Consider the following 23129-nt stretch of genomic DNA (forward strand, 5'->3'; position numbering starts at 1 on the left):
ATCATTTCTGACAATCACTGCTTTTCGCGACTGAAAGCTTAAAGGCTGCAGTTACAAGAACTTGTACACATTTTTACTGAATCTATCCATCCTGTTAAAGGTCATGGGGGGTGGAGCCTATCCCAGCAGCCTTTGGCATGAGGCAGGGTTCACCCTGGAAGGGTTACCAGTCCATCACAGGGCCAACACATATAGACAGACAACCATTCACACTCACATTCACACCTACGGTCAATTTAGAGTATCAATCAGCCTCGTCCCCTCTTGATGTCTTTGGACTGTGGGAGGAAGCCGAAGTACAGAACATGCAGACTCCACACAGGAACAGGGAGAACATGGAGACTCACACAGAAAGATCCCGTGCCTGAACCCACTGCACCACCGTGCCGCCAATTTTTACTGAATATGATAGTTGAAATTTTTTGAAATAATTAACCTAGATAGCCAAAAGATAGGAGCGTGACATTTTCAAGAATATATATCCAACAACATGTCTTAAAGCCCAATTATCTGCTAACTTGATCTACATATGTTCATAACCTATAACTAAATCTTGAGTATAAAAGCCAATTTTACTTATTTTGAAAAAATTGCTGTTAAAAACAGCAACCCACTTATGAAGCTGAGGTGATTTTAATAACGTGATTAATTATTTATGAGGCATTTCAATAAATCATCTTCAATGCATAAAGTTTTTAAGTAAAGTTGTCTGTTTCCTGCATCCTGTTTATTTGCAAACTGTGGCAACGAGCCAGTGCTGCCGCAAATGTTCACAACATCCATCACCTGCTGTAGCTTCCTTGATATTCACGTGCCTCTGGAAATAAACAAAACCATTTCTACATCTGATCTAGGCATAAATTGATGTACATGAATTAAAAGATCCCTTCCTGCTTTTGACAAACTAGTCCAGAACGCTAGTAACACGGAACATTGACAGCCATAATCATCATCTGAATGGTCCAGAAACATAAAACCAGACCTAACGTGACAGTTTCCTGAAAACATGTAACTAAAGTGAAACTTCTCCTTTTTGTTCTTTTCTCGGCTGGCTCACCAGACTCTCAGTTCGTATTTGTTCAGGTTCATGGTTTCATTTGGGTCACATGTTTTGTTTACAAAGAAAATGTGCTTGATTTTCACAACGTTCATGCATCAATATATTATGTTAAGACTCCAACTGGAGGAAAAAGGACTGATTAACACACTCACACACGTAATCGCCAAAAGAAAAAGGAGGGTGAACTGACACAAGAGGTGAGTGAGTTTCAAAATATGGGTTCGTAACATAGCAATTAGACATTTATTACAATATGTTTCCATCTCTGACTTTAAACTAATTCAGTTGAATAGCCCAGTGGAACATGGCAACTGTCATCGTCTGGTTGAAACCCAGCTGATAGAATTGAATGTTGCTTCTGGTTTGTCTGCCAGGTAATAAATGTCACTGACCGACTGACCCTCCCCACCCTTCTTATGAAACTACCGTCTCCCCAGCTCTGCAGACTGAGGAGTCTGACTTAGTGGTAATTACACCCAGTTGGCATTCTTTTTCATATCTATTCTGACTTAGACGCATCATTCATGGGATTTTATACATCTCAGGGAGACCACCCCCCCCCCCCCCCCCCACACACACACACACACACACACACACACTCTGGCACTGCACCGGTGGAGCGCTAAGACTCTCTGTTCACCAGCCTCTTGAGTGAGCGCCCTTTTACTTCAAGCTGCCAGCAAAGTATAGAAAAAAACAGCTTTGTCTGGTTAGTCTGTTGTGCACAACTTCACAAAACACTGCCTCACTCGCTCAGGCAAAGCTTTATTATCTGAAAACCACAGGACTGTGGACGAGCCATGGAACACCAGTAGAGAGCAGTATATGAGAAAAAAAAGACACATCACAAACAAAAGTTTATTTTTTTAAAATCTCATGATAAATCACTGTGTTTCTTGACATTTATTTACAATCTTCCTTTTGTATCACAATTGCACCAAAGCAGAGGAATAAAAATTTAACAAATGTTTTTGCTCCAACCCTGAGTTTATCATATAATTAGAATTAATTTTACGTCCCAGTTTCCTCCTCTCCGAGACGAGACGTGATCCTGCAAATATAATGAATATGAACAGCCGGTTATTGGAAAAGTGAAAGAATAAGAAAGGAGGGATTTTGAGTTCCTTCTTACCGGGTTCAGACCAGGGGGTAACTTGCTGCAGTGGCAATACCACACTGGTTGTGTTTGTTCCTGGACATCATGATGTATCCTTTGTCCCCCCATTCAAGACCCCAGCTAGAGGAACGCACACATGACCAACAATACTTAGCTGTTGAATATAAAACATGATTATAACCAAGCTGTTTCTGCATCTTATAGTGCAGGGGTTCCTAAAATTTAAAGTTCAGGACCCCCCCAAAATAAAGGGTTCAAGAGACCCACAACCCTTACCAGGCCCATCCAAACATGACCAAATTCAAATGATTTCAAATTCAACTGCTATTTTTGATAGTTATCAGGCATTTTTGATCATTTCAATACTTTTTTGGTGTGTGTGTGTGTGTGTGTGTGTGTGTGTGGGGGGGGTTCTTTTAGACATCATCTTTGGATCTCTGGGGATTCCCGATCTCTGCTGTGGGAATCTCCTTTCATAGTTGGACATCACATAAAACCTCAATCTAAAACATGAGAAATAAATGTGCGTCTACCTGTTCTTGACTAGCCAGTAGTCCTGACCGTTGACCGACCCGTAACCTACAGCCAACACACCGTGGTCCAGATCTGTGCTGCTGCAATCTGGCTCATCATACACTCCTTTAAAAAAAACACACACACACGCACACATACACAGATTAGACAAGGGGTCTAGGGTAAAATCGACCCCGTTTCATTTGCATATCAAAGAATATTTTCATTAAATAGAAACAGCTTTTCACCTGATTCATAGAACTGGAAGGATTCATGACCAGCATCAATGGCAACTGACACAGGTCCAACTGTAGCCACAGCCTCCTGCAGAGCACCTTCATCACCTTTTGTCACGTCGACGAAACCTGTGCACTTGGCACCGATAGTGTCAGGGTTGTAGCGGCACTGTCCATCCTAATAGAGAAAAAAAAAGGTGCTGTTTATACATTGTTATTTGTTTGGTTTAGTCGCTTTTTTCAATGTCTCATCAAATAATAATTACACATAATACATTTTTCCTCTCACAATAATTCTAAACAATACATGAACAAGAACAGGAGGAGGTAAACCTTACAATATCTTCCCCTTTCTTGATTATATTGTGTTATATTACATTAAATTACATTTTATTTCATAAAAATAAAGATATATATCATATTGGATTGATTGAGTGCTTGATACTGCTTCAAGCTTCATGTCATGTCCACAAGATGGCAGTAATACATCTGTCCCATGGAGTCCCATGAAATTTTTCACAAGAATTGTCTTCAGTATTTCAATTGTCTGTGAAAAAGATCTACCGTTACACTTCCTCTCCACCCACTTTTGAGACACTTTCTGTTACCTCAGCCTCATAAGGATAGGACTCTTCTGTGTCTATTCCTCCGTTTGCTTTGATGTAGGTGAAGGCACTATCCATCAGGCCTCCCATGCAGCCCATGTTTCCATAGTCACCAGAGCAGTCCACCAACTGCTGCTCGCTGAGAGACACCAGCTTCCCCGTCTTCCTGAAGTTCTGACCTTCCAACGAGCCGGTCTGGGTGACAAGTAAGTGAGACAGGAAAGGTCAGCACTCTAAGTTTCCGGCAGTACTACATCGGCAACAAGTGAGGTACCTACTGCACTGAAGGCCCAGCAGGAGCCACACTGTTTCTGGTCCTTGACTTGTGTGACGTATCCCTTCTTCCTCCAGTCCACAGATGTGGGTAGCTCGGTTCCTTCAGGTAGATGGAAGAAAGCAGAGCCACGGCGAGGCAGAGAGGAGTTGAAGGAGCCCAGACAGCCCTGGGAGATCAGACGTCTGTACTCTTCATTTTCCTGGAGATGGGGAACACTCGTTTTAGGGCTCCTTACATGTAGTTTGGAAGCAAACATTTTCTTCTGTTTTACGTTCATTTGAATTCAATAAACACACAAAATGACACCATTAGAAAGATAAGGACATTCATGTTTTTCTCTGTGCACCATGTCAGCGAAGACGGTCATGCCAAGGCGGTAAGACTTGATGCCTTGATCAGCCAAGATGTTGTGCACAAGCACCAGCTTACGGTTGCTGAGCCATATTTGCTTGCGGTGAGTCTCCTCAGATAAAGTGTAGGACTTTCCTGCCAATCAGAACGAGCGATAAGTGATCAGTCATTGAAAACTTGGGGAGATTTCACAAATACAAAGAAAAAAAACCTTCACTTCTGACATAAAAATCCCCTGTATCAGCGTCTACTGTATTCGACCAAAAGTTTTACTGCCTCACCAAACTTGAGTTTCCAGGCGTGGAACTCCAGTTCTTCCAGAGAGACACTTGCACAGCTGGCTACAGCCAGAACAGCAGCAATAAGCAGCAGCAGCAGCTTCATCCTGATGAACACACAAGCACAACTCAGCAGAACGCTTCTCTCCGTTAGTTTTCTTTCACGAATAACTATCATGACATCAGCTGTCATGTGATTAATACCAATCATAACCTCTGTTTCCAGGTTTGTTTCAACTCTTTCTGTGTCCTGGTTCTTCTTTTCTTTTTTTCTTTTTTTTTTGCAGAAATACAGGAAGTGAGTGCAGTAGCTGCTTACCTGTTTTTGTCTGTGTGTGTGTGTGTGTGTGTGTGTGTGTGTGTGTGTGGTGATGGTTGAGGTTAAGGTTGAACCACCTGTACAGGAAACAGTACTGTGGTAAGGTATTCTTTTATAGCTAACAACATTTATGACTTACAGTATGTCCAGTCAGGTGGCTGTCAGCAGCTCGAGGAGAGAGAGAGAGAGAGACAGACAGAGAGAGACAGACAGAGAGACAGACAGACAGACACAGAATCTCTCTCTCTCTCTTCTTTCGGGGAAATATGAATTATGTAAGACTTGGTGACATGGGGGACATGCGAGAAAGTTCTGTTTTCTCCAGTGTTCTGCATTTCCCAACATACATGATGACGGGTATTCTTATACAGAGAGAGAGAGAGAGAGAGAGAATCTCTCATACAATCAATCAATCATACATGATGACGGGTATTCTTATAAAAGTACAAAAGCAAAACACACAGACAGAGCAACATGCATGTTGTCTGAGCTGGAAGGTTTCAAACTCAATCACGTGATGTGAGAAACAAAAAGACAGACGGGAATGTTTTTATTTCTCAGAAATACCAGTGAGACTTCAGCAAACTCTCATCTCTCCTCTACTAAAAGATGCCGCATCAAACCACTTATTTCAAAATCTTTATTGAAACTGAAAGGGAGACTGTACATAATCAGATTTGTGAGAAACATTTCTTTCAACGGAGTATGCGAACCAGGGAAATACATTTCTATATACTTTCCAAGCAGTAATATTTGTCATCTGCCCTGTTTAGTCCCTTTAAACTGTGATTCATTTTTTCTTTTGTTTTTGTATTCGAGACTTCCTGTCCGTCCCACCTATGCATCCTGTTTTCAACATGCCTGTATTTTCAGTTTCTCCTGACCATGTTACCTTCACATTCTTGTCAACGTCACACAAGTGCACGTCCCATTTTACAACTGTAAAAAAAGAATCCACTTTAAATCTCACCAGGTAATATTTCTGTCCTGTCAAAGTTGCATGTTACGTTTATTAAGAGACACGATCATCAAACATGTAGCATTTCATTGAGATGTACTTCGCCGGTTTTTGACAATTTATGTAACAAAATCTAAATTGTTCAACTCTGGCAAATATCGATTCGTTCTTTAATAACAGAAAAAAGGTTAGTCATCAAGCAAAACGTTGCTGATACATGGACAGATCATTCAAATCATTTTCTTTTCAAATTCAGTGTTTATTTTTCATGTTGTTGATGTAAGAATAATGAGCCACCTTCTCTAAAACTAGACAAACACACTTGGTTTTGCAATAACAGAAATGAGCCACGCCAGCAATGTTTTTTTTTTGTTTTTGTTTTTTTTTAAATGACAGAAAATATTCGGATCTTGGTTTAAGAGGTAGAATAAAAGCAAAAAAACAAACAAAACAACAACAATTCTTGTTAATATAAAGTACTGGTGTCACTGCTGTCTGTGTGCCTTCCTGCCCTCCCACTTGCATGGCTCTGTCTGCATGTTCATCACAAGACTCTCCCTGTCGTGACAATAGTTCACATCATAAAGTGGCTGTGAAAGGACTTAAAACTAAAGGCTAAGCTAAAAGTTTACAGATGTCATTGAACTCTGCTCGACTCGTGTTTCTGGCTGTTTGTGTTCTGTCTCTAGCTTTAACAGTCGCTAATGTTTGTCCACACGCTTAAGATTATAAAAAAATGCTGTGAAACAATGGAATCCGAGCAAACCAACAGAAGTATAAACTGCGATGTTGCGTTGCTTTTTTTTTTAGACTTGAAAGCACAGAAAGGGGCAGTTCTGGGAGCGCTTGTCTGCTTTTATTTCAAAATCATGAAATTCCTAAAATATGATTATGTGATAAGGAAGGGTGAAGGGTGTGCCTTATTTGGAATGTTGGGAACACAGTGTGCTATCGGAAAGAAAACCGGCAAAAGCTGTAAAGAGCAGCCAGTTCAGTGTGTGTGTGTGTGTGTGTGTGTGTGTGTGTGTGTGTGTGTGTGTGTGTGTGTGTGTGTGTGTGTGTGTGTGCTGGGGGGGTGAAATCAAAATGTGTGTTTATACTCATGAGATGTAGCTGCCTTTCATAATATTAATCCTTCAAAACCATGAATCAGCACAGCAATATAGGAACATTTACTAAGTTCAAAGTTTGTGTGTGTGTGTGTGTGTGTGTGAGAGAGAGAGAGAGAGAGAGAGAGGGAGAGAGAGAGAGAGAGAGAGAGAGAGAGAGAGGGAGAGAGAGCGAGCATCCGGTGGATGGCCTTGAGCAGTTGCTTGGAAGAGTGTGTGGGTGTGTGTACTTACAGTATATAGGCCTAAATTTACAAGTGCACTAAAAGAGTGCAAGGGTGTAGAAGACTTTGGCAATGATTCTGCAAATGCAAAACTGAAACGATGAACTATGGTGGGAACCTGTTCCACTGCTTTTCTGGTCTTTTTTTTGTATATGATTTTTACGACCATTTTGATGAAGCGTTGGAAAAAGTGAATTGATCTGAAATGAAAGACAAAGGATATACAAGTTCAGTTGAGGTCAAGTCTGCTCAGCCAAGCAATTTCTAGCTGTTTCAAACACACACACACACACACACACACATACACATATATACTGTATATATACTGTATATATACTGTATATATATATATATATATATATATATATATATATATATATAGTACATATATGGGGCAGCATGGCTAAGAGGTACAGTGGCAATCAAGCAACCGAATGAAGGGTTGTAGGTTCGGTCCTCACCCCCGGTGAACATGTTGAAGTATCCTTGATCAAGATACTGAACCCATAATTGCTTCACCATCAGTGTGTGTGTGTGTGTGTGTGTGTGTGTGTGTGTGTGTGTGTGTGTGTGTGTGTGTGTGTGTGTGAATGAGATGACACCAGAGGGGTATATACATCTATACGTATATATACATATATACATACATACATACATACATACACACATATATATATGTGTGTATATGTATAGAAGTATATATATGTGTGTGTGTGCATATATGTATATATACGTATAGATGTATATATACATATATACTGAGTCCATTTATATCATTCAAATATTTATGTATGTATGTATATATATGTATGTATAAATATTTGTATGTATATATATATACACACACACATATATACATATATGTGTGTGTATATATGTATGTGTGTATGTATGTATGTATGTATGTACATGTACACATATACATATATATGTGTGTGTATATATGTACTGTATATATGTGTGTGTGTGCGTGTGTATAAATTTGTATATGTATATATGTATATGTATATATGTATATATACATATATTCCGTTTTAAGCTAAATCAATGGACACAACATTTTTATGAGAATTTGTGTCTTGAGGCATCAAATTATTATCTTTGATTCTGAGCGTGGTCAATGTCTCACTGTCTCATGATGAGAGTCAGCTGTTTTCAGGAAGTGCTGAACATGTTAATGACCAAACATTCTCGCTTCCCCAGAAAAATCTAATAAGGCCCACTCCCACATTTCCTGGCAGGGCCAAGTCACTTACAGTAATCATTTGAACCAGTCTTTTTTGTTGTTGTTTTTCTTGATTTTTTTTCCGCAACATTGTCAAACTTCTGTGCAATGTACATGCTTGGTTTTATGTCTATGATCAGTGTATATTGTTTTCTGTCTTGGTTGTTGTTGTCAATTTGAATTTTTAATTTTTCTACTCCAGCATTTTGGTGGTATTTTCTATTTCCTCTTTTAATTCTCATTATTTAATGTTTATCTAGTTTTTTCTTCAATACTCATGTCTTTATTTAATTTTCTCACATATCTGCCTTTTTTAATCCATCCATCCACCCATCCATTCATTTTCTTCCATTTGTCCTGTTCAGGGGGGGGGGGGGGGGGGGGGGGGGATGGAGCCTATCCCAGCTGCTTTCGGGCGAGAGGCAGGGTTCACCCTGAACAGGACACCAGTCCATCTCAGGGCCAACACATGGAGACAGACAACCATTCACACTCACAGTCACACTTACAGTCAATTTAGAGTATCAATCAGCCTCATCCTCTCTTGATGTCTTTGGACTGTGGGAGGAAGCTGGAGTACCAGAGAGAACCCACGCAGGCACAGGGAGAACATGCAGAAAGATCCCGTGCCCGAGCTGGGACTCGAACCTCGAACCTTCTTGCTGTGAGGTGACAGTGCTGACCACTGCACCACTGAGCCACCCCCCCCCTTTTTTTTTTAAATAATCTTTTTTTAATGATCTTATCAGAGAATATTTTTTATTTCTTTCTATTCTTCTTTTTTTATTTCTCTCAACTCTGCTCACTAACTCCTGCTCATCTGTAATTCTTTAATGTTCTACAAAATTAAATTTCATTTCTCTGAAAAAAAAGACATAGAAAAGAAACTGCCATGGAGGTGATAATACTTTCTAGAAATTTTTCATTGTCACTCTCACAGATATAAATTAACTTTTTCTACTACCTCTACTACTTCTACTACTACAATGACTGCTAATATTACTAGAGGTAGAGTGGCTGTCTAGAAACCAAAGGGTTGGTGGTTTGATCCTCACTTCCCCCGGTGACCATGTACAAGTATCCTTGAGCCAGATACTGAGCCTATAATTGCTCCTGATGGCCCTGTGACGGACTGGCGACCTGTCCCAGGTGAACCCCGCCTCTCACACAATGCCAGCTGGCATAGGATAAGCAGTATAGAAAAATGGATGGATGGATGGATGGTTCAAGTATGTTATTTTTTTTCTACTATTGCAGTGTTACGCACTTAGCAGAAGAGGGCAGTGTTTCCAATTATTTGCCTTTACAGTGCAGTTCAATTATAATTACAACCTTGTGCTTATCAAATTACATGCCAGAAATACAATGAATTTGCAGTACTTCTGCTACTTCTTTTACAACTTAACTGATCCTTCTGTCGGGAGGCAGCTGCCACATTATGTCAAGTTCATGTAATTGTCCCTTTTAAGCAAATTCTTTTTTTTTTTTTGAGGATTCAACCTTGTGTCGTTCCTGAGTTTTCTTCATTTGAATGGCAATCAATGTGAGAGAGATTATAAGCGCTGGGCTGTTTTTTTTTTGGACATATAATGATATATCTGGTGATCTAATGCAACAGGAGCTGTGGGTGCGTGCTGTTGCATCCTTCAGGATGTAGTTCGATAAGGGAAACAACCCTCCAGTCCGGTGGCAATACTAGTGTGAAACGGCAGTAAGATGCTTGGCATGGGGGAACCGAGAGCAATGCTATACTTGATGAACTAATTTCATTACTCTGCATGTTTCCTCAGCTTAGAGCCAATCACATAGTTGGCTGCTCTCGAGTGCAGGTCACACATAACAGCCGCTAAATTGTGACAGTGGCCCAGACTGGCATACCTTAGCGCATAATCTGATTATCGGATCAATAACACAGCAACATTTGGTGCATAGCTGGGATGACTGGCTTCTTCTCTGGTTGCACATTGCTGGCATTTGCCGCTCGTTCCCACTTTATAGGTGACAAAGTGTGAATGCGAGCCGGAATTCAAATGGAAGGCCTTTGAATAAGAGCAACCTTGATCACATCTGGTTGTGCTTCTCGAGGAATCGCGCCGCAACGACAAAAATATCAACACACTCTGTAGGTCAGTGTGTAAAATGAGAAAGGGATCTAAAAGTAAGCAAAGGCTCCAACAAGTCTAAACCAAATATAAGTTCTGACAAATATTGAGGCTAATTTCTTTTTTGAAATATGATATTTATCTTCCTCTATTTCCATCCAGCTAATGTGCTTTGGTGCTCAGATGATACTCGCACGCAAACATACTTTTAAGAGATGTCAAAAATTACCATAAAAATATTTATTGACATCACAATCTCATTGGACACAAAAAAAACATGAGAAATGACACACAAAATGATTAAGAAATTTCCAATTCGAATAAACTAAGAACTAAAACAGAACATCATCAAATTTAAAGAACAAAAATTGTTGTTGATGAAACTGAACACATTTTCTGATATGTTTTTGAGAAATGGTCTTCATTTTTTAAAAAAATCATTGTCGATAGTTCAGAAATCCCACCTAAAACACATGGTGAGATCATTTCTATCATCTCTGTTTAGAAAACAAAGGAAACTGAACCACAGAAACACTGGCCTAACCAAACATTTTAGAAATGCACATGAACACCAATAAATAGAAACACTTAATTTCAGAAAGCAAAAATTAATAGAATAATAACCAAAACAAGAGGCATCGTGTCAGCAGTCATAAACTGCTTCCTGTTTATCGCTTGCATGTTGCCTTTGTGAACTGCAGATAAGTGGATGATGACAACCACTGCACCAAACACAAGGCATGAGACAGAGATAACCAGGGACATTGGAGGGAATCCCTGCTTGCCGCTATTCATCCCCCTGTCCCTCCATTCATCCCTCTATCGCTCTGTCCTCTGCAAAAGTCTGCTGTGATCCTGTGTTTCCCAGTCCAAACAGGTCACCGTGGCTTTCACCTTGCCAAGGTCTGTGCTGCTCCAGGAGAGGGAGTGGAAGAGTGACACGGTGAGGGAGATGAGACAGAGAGGGCAGAAGTACAGATTATGGACAGAGACACACGTTCTCTCTTTTTTTCTCTCTCTCTCTCTTTGTCTCTCTCTTTCGGCTTTATCTCCATGGTGCACACACGTCAACCTGGAGCAAGACTGTATACTGGCAGGAGAAGCCAGGAGCAGAGAGTAGGGGGTGGATAAATGGGGATGTGTGTGTGTGGGGGGGATAGAGCGACACGCTTCTTCAATACCGGAGCAGGTCCAGGGACTAATTGGATCTGGTAATGGCTGGTCAATGTGACTGAAGGGCTCGTTAAAACCAGTACAGCTCCTTGCCTTTCTTGTGCTGCTGGAGGCCTGAGAAAAGAGGACAAGGAAACAATAAGGAGGACAACAGGGAATGCAGGTTGTCATGGAGCTTACTTTTGCTTAACATCCTGTTTAAGATTTGTTAGGGGGTGGGCGCTTGCTAAATGATTACATTGTGTTGTATATACGAGTGGGGTCATGTGTGTGATGTGTCCACTCTGGGGCTTGAGGTATTCAACATCACGAGTGTATGCATGCATCAAGAAATACAGACGCAAGAGTGTGTATTTGCAGGCGCTACGAAGAATCTGTGTGTAACTGAATAATATCACTTTCAATGCCTGGGCAACGTCTTCTGACAAATTTCTGTGGGTGTCTTTTTGATATTTCTCTAATCCAGTCTGTTTACCTGCATCCATGTTGAGGGCCAGCGTCTGCCCGACGTCACCTGGGGGAAGCAGGCCAGGCCAGGAGGCAGTGGGCTCAAGCTTGCTAACTTCATAGTGACTTGGCAAAGTAGGCAGGTGAGGTGGTCGCACCGTGGGCATGAGCAGAGGCCCGTAGTGGGGCTCCAGAGCAGAAGGGGAATAAAGTTCATGGAGAGGCCTTGGTGGCCCGTAAGCCTGGGCCTGAGGGTATCCCCAGCTCTCTGGGGGGTGAGGATGGGAGTGAGGATGAGCATGTGGGTGAGGATGAGCATGTGGGTGTGGCAGACCCGGGTGTAGCCCCGATGCGTATGGGTCCATGGAATAGGAGGGAGCCCCCGTCTCACAGTGGGAACGACTCTGAGGCGAGGAGTAGTTACTGTCCCAGAAGGAAGGGGGGAAGCTTCGTCGACTGCTCGGTGAAGGAGTATCTAGTGGAGGGATGGAGAGGGTGGGGGTCACACTTAGGCCAAGTCATGAACTTGTGCACAATTACGGAGTCAATCCCTTGATTTATAGAGGCAAATGGAAAGGCTGGAACTGTGCAAGAGGACAACTCATGGTAAATTGTAGATGTCACTCACATGACTGATACACCCCTTGCCCAGATATCTTCCCCATTGGATCATACTGTCACACAGTACTAGCTTGAACAAGACACAGAAATAAACACAACCACATTCTAGCAGACAGAGATAGAGGGAGAGGGAGTGAGCGAGAGAAAGGTAGAAAGAGAGACGTCTATATCCTAGAATTCTATATAAGGCAGACGCTCTGATCGAGAGGGAGCTCAAGGCTCACAGAGCCTTAAATCTCTTGCTGTGGTGACATCTCTCACTCTCATGTCAGGTCAGTACTTCTAGAAGTCTTACAACACATGTGCACTGCACACACAGACACACAACTCTGGCCCTGTGTGAGCACCGACTGCCCCTTTCTTCTGTCTCCTGCACCCCCACCTGTTGTTTTTTCTGCTCCCCCTCCTCCTCGCCCTTGACAGAATGTCAGCGGGCCATTATGTTTTTAGCAGTAGAGCAGTAGACTTTTATATTTAGATATTCCTCTGAAAAAAGACACCATGTGGCACTCTGGGAGGTAGTGTTTCCTTCTGCCCCTATCACACAGACCACAGCATATATAAATCTGAGCGGCAGGCAGGCTAGTGAGTGAGCAACCATTGTGGGGCAGGAGCTGGAACGAGAGTCAGAATGACAGGCACAGAGATGTTTGAAGGGGATACACCAGCGAGGCTGTCCGCTTACGGCCATGTATAAACATAGTATCTGTTGTGAGGCAGGAAGTGTGTGTTATTGCTGAAATGAAGATGTTAAACCGAACAACAAAAGAGACAAATAAAGACAGAATATGTCATATTGCAGCCCTCTGGCAGAACTTGTCTTCCATACATTCGCAGGATTAGCAAATGACCTCTTTCACTTTGAATTCCGGTGGTGCAGTAAACATTACAGTAAAAGCTAAACCATCTGGAAAAATGAATAACAAAACTGATGTTGAATGTAACTTGGAACTTTTTAGTTGTCCGTCTAGTCATTTATTTTGAAGGCACTTAACAAATTTTTGACTCACAATTCATAAAAAATACCATGTAAACACCTAAGTTTATTCACCGTGGATATGATAATTTCCAGATGTCTGATTTTGACCAACTTTAAAAAGTAGATCTAACCTTAAAACATCAAACCTACCAACCTGCGTAAATACAATTTTGATTTCTTAAAAGTTTGAACAGGATTCAAAGAAGTCCCCTTGGACTACCAATGACTCAAGGCCCCCCCCCCCCCCCTTCCCCGACCTCGGACACCCACTGCCTGACCTCTCAAGGGACAACAGTTCCAAAAAACAGCCTTTCTGTCGTGTCACCTGATCAAATCACCTGTCTGTAGCTTTGCTGTGCTCTGCAGAACCATCAGCTCTTCCTGTGTGGCCCCAAAAAAGCAAGCCACACAGACAACTGTGACACCTGTACCCACATAAATAATGAAACGACTCGTGATGAAACCAAACTAAACTCACAATACTCAACTATTCATCCGACTGTGCGACTCTTCGGTGCACACAACACATTTTTGGGCTGAAAAACATTATCATTTAATAAATTAGAATAGAGTTAAGAAACAATTTTCTCAAATATCAGTGGTTGTTTTCTCACATAGACTGGGTGTACTCAATAGAATCCCATCTCTGTGTTGTTTTACTCTATTTTGGACACATAAAAAGGTTTCAGTCACAAAGGAAAGTTACATGAAAACTCAGTGCGGTGATTGTGCAAATACTTCTCACAAATGCATGTGTGGTGTACCTGTGCCCTGCTGATCTGATGCCCGTCGTTTGCCCTCTCTTTCCATGTAGGAGCTGAGGGCCCTTGAGAAATGCTCGTCAACCACACTGCTGATATCGCCCTGGTAGTAGGTGAAGAGGACACAGCGAGAAGTCAGGTACTCAGCCTCAGGGGCCTCCTGCTTGTCCTTGGGGCCCTCCTCTGGCCTTGAAGCTGCAGGTGTGTAGGAGGAAGATGAAGATGAGGACGAAGCGGAGGAGGACGTTGATCCACCGGTGCCTTGGCCCCCAGACATCCCCTCAGGACCCCTGGGAGTGTCCATAAAATCCCGGCAGTGAGGAGAAGTGCTGGTCAGACCAGTGGGAGCCTGCCGGGAGAGTGTGGTGTGTTGGGGGGGTGGGGGTGGGGGGGCAGGGAGATGGGTAAGACAGGTGTTGCAGACGAGAGTTCTGAATACATTTTAACAAAATGTTATTTTCTGTGTTGCATAATTGAAGTGAGCTTTGAGCGTGAGAAATAAGCTTCTGTGCTTGTTGATACAAAACAGCAACATCGGACGTCAAGAGTTACGCAAATTATTCATTTTACGCAAAGACCAAATTTTACGCACATTACTTATAGCTTAAATCAACAATTCGATCAGACGCACAAAATACATTTCAAGAATTTCAGCATCGGTTGATTTGCTTTACGCACAAGCTGAATTTAGTTGTCCCTCAACGCAACTTCAGGTCCACACTTAATGAAATGATATTAGATAAGCTATCAACGGAAGATTTGCATAATTAATATTTTCATACCTGTAAACTGTTGATAAAAGCAGGAGCGGTCGGTGCGTACGATGCGTAATGTCCATAGGCTGGGTACATAACATCCAAACAGCTCATGGTAAATGAGCGGCGTCTTCACAGTTCCGTGGAATCCGACCTTGCCGAGAAAAAGAGTGACAACATTCCGGTTTTGTTGCAGAATAGAAAACGAGCCCGGTGATCGTTGATCAGTGTGAAAAAGTCTGTGCCAGAATGATCATAGTCACCCCAGAAGGAGCGCACCTCTCCGCCCCCTATGTGCGCCGCAACAGCTGCGGCAGCAAAATGTGTTGAGGGTTATGGTGCAAGCATAAGGGTGTCCTGTCCTGTACATCTCTGCATCGACCCCTCCCACCATTACAACCCCTCACCACCAACACACCCACACGCAGACTATTGATTGCATATAAGCAAACAGTTTCTTTTCATACATATGAATTTTGATGACTTTTTTAAAAATTACTATTTAAAAGCCAAAAGTATAGATGTAGATTGGCAATTTTTTTCATTTTAAAAATGGGAGGGAAAAAATGGATGTGACATCCACAACTTTAACATCTTGGCGTAAAATAATGGTTAAATAGACTGTCACCCTGTTACACAAATAGATTTGGATGAAGTCATCGAGCATAGTGACCAATCACACGACAATGAGCACATGACACGTGATTCGCTGAATTTGTGTTCTTTCCTTGTACAGTGGATACTTGAAAACTTTGTGCACAGTCCAAGCTGAAAGTGTATCCATGGTCTTAAAACAGCCATCGGTTGCCAAGTAAACCTTCGAGTCATCTGAAGTATTTAGTGTGTTCCCAGAATGACACATAGGTGTCAACTATAGGTTGCATACACTGGTCATACCAACATGGAAGAGAAAGGGACTCTGCACAAATCTATGGCAAATTATCACCTATCGACAGTGCAAACAGACAGATATTTTCACACACACATACACATACGAACACACAGTTCTACTCACGTAGAAAATACGAATCAGCTCAACATGTACAAATGTATCTTGAAAATATTAAACTTGGTAAACAACAGGTTAGCAAAAGTAGATTCTCCTATTTCCCCTTGTTTTAAGAGTTTACAGGTGCCTTGTGTTTGGGCATGCCACTCTTTTTGACAGGCACTTCAGAATGCCTGGGAGAATAGTGTGGAAAATTTGCAGAATTCCATGGACGAGTGTCAGATGAGGTGGAATGTCTCTGATGTATGCTAGTGGACAAGCTCCTGGGGAAGTTACATCGTCTCTCTGCTGCGTTCTCTAGATGGAGAACATGACCAACGTCTCGCTATGTCCACATCACACATACTTTTAATACCTTTAGGCCAGTTATTGGCATGCTAATGAATCAGACATGCTCTTTAATAGTCGTGGATTCATGGACGCATGCAGTAAATTCTCATTTTGCACAAAGTCTTGCATCACTGTTCAGATATAAACTAATTTTACAGCATGGAATTGTAATACGACACGGCATGTTTTGCATCATTACAGCCACAGGAGACCATGAAACGTTTGAAATACAGTTGATCAAACTATGTTTTTTTATGAACATACAGCAAATGTACAGATTATCACGGTACTAATCATATTTTAGTCCATTACCCTCATGTGCCAAATGGGCTCATACATCAACATGCAGGGTGGCATTGGAGTCTGGGGGAAGGAGTGATGCAATGCTAGAAAGCTCAGTGTTACAACAGCGTGATCAACAGCTGCAGCTGACGGAAGGGAAGAGAGAGGCTACTATTAGTATTAATGGCCATGACAACATTTCTCTCTGTGGCTCTTTCTGTCTCTGTTTCTCCCTCCCACTTGTCTTTCCTTGTAAAAAATATACCTGTTCTGTGTTTAATCACTATCTTCCACCTGAAAGAGCCGTGTGTGTGTGTGTGTGTGTGTGTATGTGTGTGTGTGTGTGTGTGTGTGTGTGTGTGTGTGTGTGTGTGTGTGTGTGTGTGTGTGTGTGTGTGACCTCATTTAACTATATTTGTAGGGTATGAAAACCCAGAGCCAGCACAGTGGAGCAGGACTGAGTCCTTAAATCAGGAAGTGTTGAACATCCATTTCCCTCATCTCAAACTCAGTGGAATTTTTAGCTTAGCTAGCTGGTTAATGCATAAACTATTTCAATGTTGGATGAATTTGTAAAATTCAGTGACGATTGTCAATAACACGCTAAATGAGACGAAAGAAGTTGTCATAGATATTAAATGTCATTGTGCCAAAAATTAATGTTATGTGAAACCAGTTGTGGTGATGGTATGGTGCCATGCTTTTATGATATATCTTGTTCTCATAGCATAATGTTTACTTTGTACTTGTAACGACTGCATTTATACTTCCAAAATCATAAAATTGGCATTTATTTGTGATGATTATCTTTCTGAATATACATATTAGCAAGAGAGATCATTTTTGACAGTATGCCCAAATCCAATGTGAAAATATCATTGGCTTTTGCTGAGACAAACTACTGGGATGCTTTCTTCTGACTTGTCCCACAAAATAGGTCACATGGCTAGACGTGCTTCATGGGGTGAAAATGCAGGATCTTCAAATGGCTCTTTGTGGGATATGATTTTTGTTTCTCCTGGGGATGTGTTTGGGTTTTATGTGGGTTAAGATTATGCTCTAGTGTTGGCATTTACTTGTTGCAACTGAGGTTAAGTTGAGGATTGTTTATTTACGAAAGAATATCAATGATAGGTCCCCACAAAGATAGCAATGCCTACTCTGTGTCTACCCTATCTTTGTGAGGACGAATTTTAGTTTTAAACTGAATAAGTGAGGACATGTTGGAACATTTTCATTTGGTCTTCATTTCTAGAGGTACAGTTACATTGCAGTTTTAGAATTAAAATTTTTAGAGTTTTTGGACCATAGGTTTTATGTTTAAGTTTGGAATTGGGTAGGAAAGAGTTGGGTTTAGTGCATGTAACTGGCAGGGTGAGGTGCTAGAAAGTGCACTATGTCATTGAATGTCCTCACTAGGATAGCTGTAAACATTGTGTGTGTGTGTTTGCGTGTGTGTCTACATTTACGTGTATATGCTGAAAATAAACATAGGTTACATCACTCCTTGTGACCCTGCAGCACATCTAAGCCCCGCCCCTTTCAAAAGATGTCTGAACAGGAAAAGTCTCCCATTGGCTGAGATGTTGCAGGCCAGTTGAGATAGTAATGGCAACCTGGTTTTATTTAGACCACTATTCACATTGCAACACCGCCATTAATAGTTTACGCTCTATACTAGAAATACCAGTGCATTCAATGCAAAACTGCACACATGTATATATTCATCAGCTCTTTACATGGCATATTATTTAAGCTATAGATGATAAGAAGAAAAAACTGCAAATTAGCAAAAAATTGTGAGCCTGTGGTGGTGGACTGTAAAGTTTGGTTTGTTGAGATATGAACCCGAAACCATGAGCTACCTCCTGAAACAACAAGGCCTTTATTAAGGTCTCAGTCTAGCTTAGTCCCAAGGGGGTCGGACCTTAGGATTCCACCGTTGTTTATACGCCTGAATGTGTATGTGTGTGTGTATCTGTGAGTGTGTATATATATGTCTAAGTCAGAGATGTACAGCTGCCCCGTTGTCCAGTTCCACACAAACTAATCTCAGCTGTTCAAAATCATCACCCAGTGTCATCAGACACACACACACACACACACACACACACACACACACACACACACACACACACACACACACACACACACACACACACAAAGGGCCACATATGGACAGGTCTGGCTTATTCATCCTTCTACACAAATGTTGGTGATAAATCCTCTGTGACAGAATGTGCAAGTGTGCAGTTATTTTCTTCCTAAAACAACTCCCTCATTGTCCACACAGACAACCAGAATCCAGCTCCTTGAGTTCTAGGAATACCCAAATCATTTTTGTCACGATTCAGTTCTTATATAAGTTTGTGCTTTCATTAGATATAATACAAAAATAACATCACGAGTGTAGTTTTAACCTCTTGTGCATATTGAGTTGTGTGTAATTTCGAGTGTGCAGAAATTCTTCAGTTTCTTTCTTTTAAACCATTAGCTTCAGGTCATTGTTGTACAATTAGACATCTGACTAATCATGTTAAACATGTTTGCCATTCTTTCAGTTGTTCTTGTCAACTAGTGACACGGACACTACGACACTATTTTCAAGATATCTGACTGTATAATGGCTACTTGTGCCATTAACCAATGAAAAATAAATTCAATGCATAATCATCCCTAAAAGATTATCACATTTTTATGTATATCACACAAGTTTTTAACTATTTCATCACAACCCTAAATGACAATTATGTATTTCCATTGCTGTACAATAATTTTATTACGAATTGTTTCATGATATTTATGCTGTTTATTTTCCATCTAAAAATTCAATTTCAATTTAAGAATTGGAAGCACACAGAAATACGCCAAATATATGCGATACAGTTCAGAAACACAATACAGGCTTCTCATACAAAGAAGGGACAACTGAAACAAAGACAGACAGGTTGATTACATACACAATACACAGCTATACATAGAGTATATACAGTCAATAACAAGCTTATTTTACGTAATATACACAGTAAGAAAGTAATAGTCAATATAGAACAATTAAAACAGAGATGTACGAGTAAAGTTTGAGTATTTAGTGATAGGATATATTGGGAATAGCAATAGAATGATGCTGATACGAATGTTATTCACATATAACTTGACTTCTTGCAACTCTAAAGTTAGTGGGTACGTGTATAATTTTTACTCTCTCGAATAGGACGAAAGGCTGTGTGGTTTTAAACTACCTCGTTGTCTGACCTTCAACATAATGCCAATAAAACAATAATAATATCAAAGAAAAAAAGAGCTCTGGTATCATGGAATTACTATCAGTGTTGGCAGATATTTATTTGAATTGGATTGAAATGAAGAAAAATGTCTCTTGTTGCATCTTTAAAAAAACAACAACTACCAAATAACAGAAGAGTCAACATAAAAACACTGATGATTATCCTGCCTTGAAATAAACAAACTGCATTTCTACATCCAGTGAGATGACAAGAGCCAGAAAATTGTTCATGAATTCTGGCTGCGTCTTAAAGTTTGTGTGTGTGAAAATGATGCATCTATTTGGAAAAAACTTGTATCTTTGACTAGTAAGTTAACAAATAGGGGCGGCGTGGCTTGGAGGTAGAGTGGTTGTCTAACAACCAAAGGGTTGCTGGTTTGATCTCACTTCCCCTGATTGCCATGTCCAAGTGTCCTTGAGCAAGATACTGAACCCCTATAATTGCTCCTGATGGCCCAGCGATGGACTGGCGACCTGTCCAGGTTGAACCCTGCCTCTCCACCGATGTCAGCGGCTCCAATAAGTATTAATAAAAAGGAGCGATTTGCTAATTTGATCATTTTAAATGATACACAAACACAAACAGTGGCTCTACTCAGGTAGATACACTCAATGTTCACTGTTTATTAAAGGCTAACCCTCTGAAACGGACAGAATGTGAATTAACAGCATCCTCAGAGAGACTGACAAGTGCTACATTCCAAACATCCTATTACTGAGAGTACCGTGCCGCCTGACTGTAGCTGGGTCACAGGAGTTATGCACACACACACAATCACAAATTTACACATATGCATATGAACACAGATATATAGCCAATGGAACAAACGCACGCATGATGCACACAGAATCTGGCCATGTAGGATTCTCACCCTCCTCCCTGACACTTGTACTCAATGTGCCAGATGGGTCTGCAGGGCACTGTGGGTGGCAGTGGGCGGAGGGAAAAAGAGTGGAGATGGAATGGAGGGCAGAATCACAAATTCGGCATGTCACATGGTCAAAGAGGGAAGATTTACGACCGATCGGGTTCCACATCGGCAGCATGGTGTTGCGGCTTCAGAATGACAGGTATGGGAGTGAGATCAGACTCCGGCTTTAGTTTGTACACCCTTTCTGGCAACTGCAGCCAGTGTGACTGGCTGAAGATGGCAGTGTTATTGGTGGCTGGCATGGGGAACATGGTCTCCCCTTGCCTGGACTTTTGTGTCTTTTTTAAAGATGCTGATGTCTATGAACATGCAGAAAATTGATGCAAGTCTAAAAGCAACTAAAAAGCTATACAAAGACAGGTCATGACAAAAAAAAAACATTTACTTTCACTCATTTTAATTTTTCTTCTGCAGACTAGATCTATGATTTACTAAATGGTGACATCATGGAGACCACAGCTATTTTTATTGGTTGGTGAATGGCCAGGTCCTCTCCATGCCACCTGTCCAACCCGCACTAGTCAACAAGCCCCTGGGAGAGAAAAGTCAAGCACCCAAAAATGATTGAGAGTTGAAAGGAGGAATATGATACATGCATGCCATGCTACTGTCCTGCGCATGTTTCAGAAGTCAAATGTCCTGTTGCTGCTACTGGTTTACCACTACTATTTTTCAGCAATATTCACACTGCATCAACCAATTCTGCATTCTTACACACTGCTGTCATACCTAAAGCTCCCACACCATCACACGATTTACTTTGTTGTACATGTGACTTTAAAATAGTATCCTTCTGTTGAATGAAACTTGTGATCTACACAGTGTCCTGCTCTCTTGTTCACCCCTGCAGGGTTCTGATGTGTGTAAGTGTGTGTGTGTTTGTGTGACTCCAAGGGTGGGGTTATTCCTGGCCCTGTGTCATATGTTTTTAGGTGCAATTTAGTCACATGCCATCTGACCAACCTTTGGCCCTGAAAATGATAACTAGCCACGGGGGGAGGTTTGGGTGGGGGTGCATGACACCAATGTTGATTATATCAATGAAATATATAGACATTTTAATTGTTGATAGGTGTTGATATCCTAAAGAAACTCTTTGGAGAAATTACTGGCTGCTTAGCAAACCTCACAAAGCTCTTGAGAGTTCAAACATAAGCAACTATTGTATTTTAATTGATAACTGTTAGGCTTGGGGACATTATAGAAGTGTGTATTTTATGTATGTAAGTGTATAGGACACCCTTTCATGGGATTCATAGCAAGATGAATAAACCGCCTTGGACAGACGTGTGACGATTGCACACCACATAGATTTCAGTGCCCTATTTCATGGCAGTTACTATAGGACGCCACCTTGTGGAAAAATGATAAAATAGCAAGTATGAACTTTTTTCAGAGACCTGCAGGGAGGAAAAAAAATGTCTGGTGGGTGTAAAAAACGATATAAATGTAAATAAATAAATGTAAATATGTGGGATTTGGTTTGAGTTGTAAGTTGGCAATGCAGAGGAATATGACTGTTTTTTCCAAGTATCAGAAACTAATAAATGGATAGGTTGTTTTCATGGTAAAAAATTATGTAGAGCATGTTTGAATATGATGCAGACACCCCTGAAGGACAAACTGGCATTACTGTAACAATGATTCACAATCAGACGATAAAGTCTGCCTTGGTAGGTCAGGGTTCATACACATTTACCAGTAAATCTCAACTTCCTTTTCATGCCTTCCAGGGATTTTTTTTCTTTCCTTTCTTCTCTGTGTTAAATAAAGGCAGCTACCTCAAAAAATGAAAAGGGAGCATTACTGTGGTAAAACTGTAGGCTACTTGAGAACAATAAAAGGCTTTGAAGGTCACAAGCCAAAAAGGTTGAGAACAACTACAACATTTTAATGTGACCTATCTTGAAAGTGTTGCTCTCTTCAACCCTCAACCATTTTTTAAAAATCAAGCAATTAAGCCATAAAAATGATTGGGTTATATAAAAAAACAGGGAAATATTCCAACACCAACAACAAAAAATGCAATCAGTTTGATATCTAAAAATATTAAGGACATTATTTCTCCATTAATTAGTGTTGTCATCCCCTCTGGGTCCTGAAAATTGATGTTAAATAACCAATTAGTGCTCCATCAGACGTACTTATTGTTGTCAACTCACGCAATGCTCGTTTTGATC

General features: G+C 40.9%; 2 protein-coding genes across 4 annotated transcripts; both read right to left on the reverse strand.

Moving 5' to 3' along the window:
* Nucleotides 1-1817: 1817 nt before the first annotated feature.
* Nucleotides 1818-4851, reverse strand: ctsl.1 (cathepsin L.1). 2 transcript variants are annotated; one of them, XM_086183402.1, is made up of 9 exons: nt 4757-4851; nt 4441-4544; nt 4155-4294; nt 3810-4007; nt 3535-3726; nt 2939-3104; nt 2711-2816; nt 2193-2297; nt 1818-2111 (listed from the first exon to the last, which is right to left on the reverse strand). In XM_086183402.1, the coding sequence occupies exons 2-8, from the start codon at nt 4541-4543 to the stop codon at nt 2198-2200; spliced, it is 1005 nt and encodes a 334-aa protein (XP_086039528.1). In that variant the 5' UTR covers nt 4544; nt 4757-4851; the 3' UTR covers nt 1818-2111; nt 2193-2197. The 2 variants fall into 2 exon arrangements, with proteins under 2 accessions (XP_086039528.1, XP_086039527.1); XM_086183401.1 differs by lacking the exon at nt 4757-4851 and having other exon boundaries at nt 4441-4701.
* Nucleotides 4852-10783: 5932 nt separating this feature from the next.
* Nucleotides 10784-16534, reverse strand: vgll2b (vestigial-like family member 2b). Of its 2 annotated transcripts, none has more exons than XM_086182794.1 (5): nt 16475-16534; nt 15138-15264; nt 14359-14704; nt 12023-12469; nt 10784-11661 (listed from the first exon to the last, which is right to left on the reverse strand). In XM_086182794.1, the coding sequence occupies exons 2-5, from the start codon at nt 15222-15224 to the stop codon at nt 11618-11620; spliced, it is 924 nt and encodes a 307-aa protein (XP_086038920.1). In that variant the 5' UTR covers nt 15225-15264; nt 16475-16534; the 3' UTR covers nt 10784-11617. The 2 variants fall into 2 exon arrangements, with proteins under 2 accessions (XP_086038920.1, XP_086038921.1); XM_086182795.1 differs by lacking the exon at nt 16475-16534 and adding an exon at nt 16396-16446.
* Nucleotides 16535-23129: the final 6595 nt, after the last annotated feature.

The sequence above is a fragment of the Aulostomus chinensis genome, chromosome 17 (assembly GCF_037954235.1).
Source record: "Aulostomus chinensis isolate RoL2024-O1b breed Wild chromosome 17, RoL_Achi_v1.0, whole genome shotgun sequence".
NCBI classification, from domain to species: domain Eukaryota; kingdom Metazoa; phylum Chordata; class Actinopteri; order Syngnathiformes; family Aulostomidae; genus Aulostomus; species Aulostomus chinensis.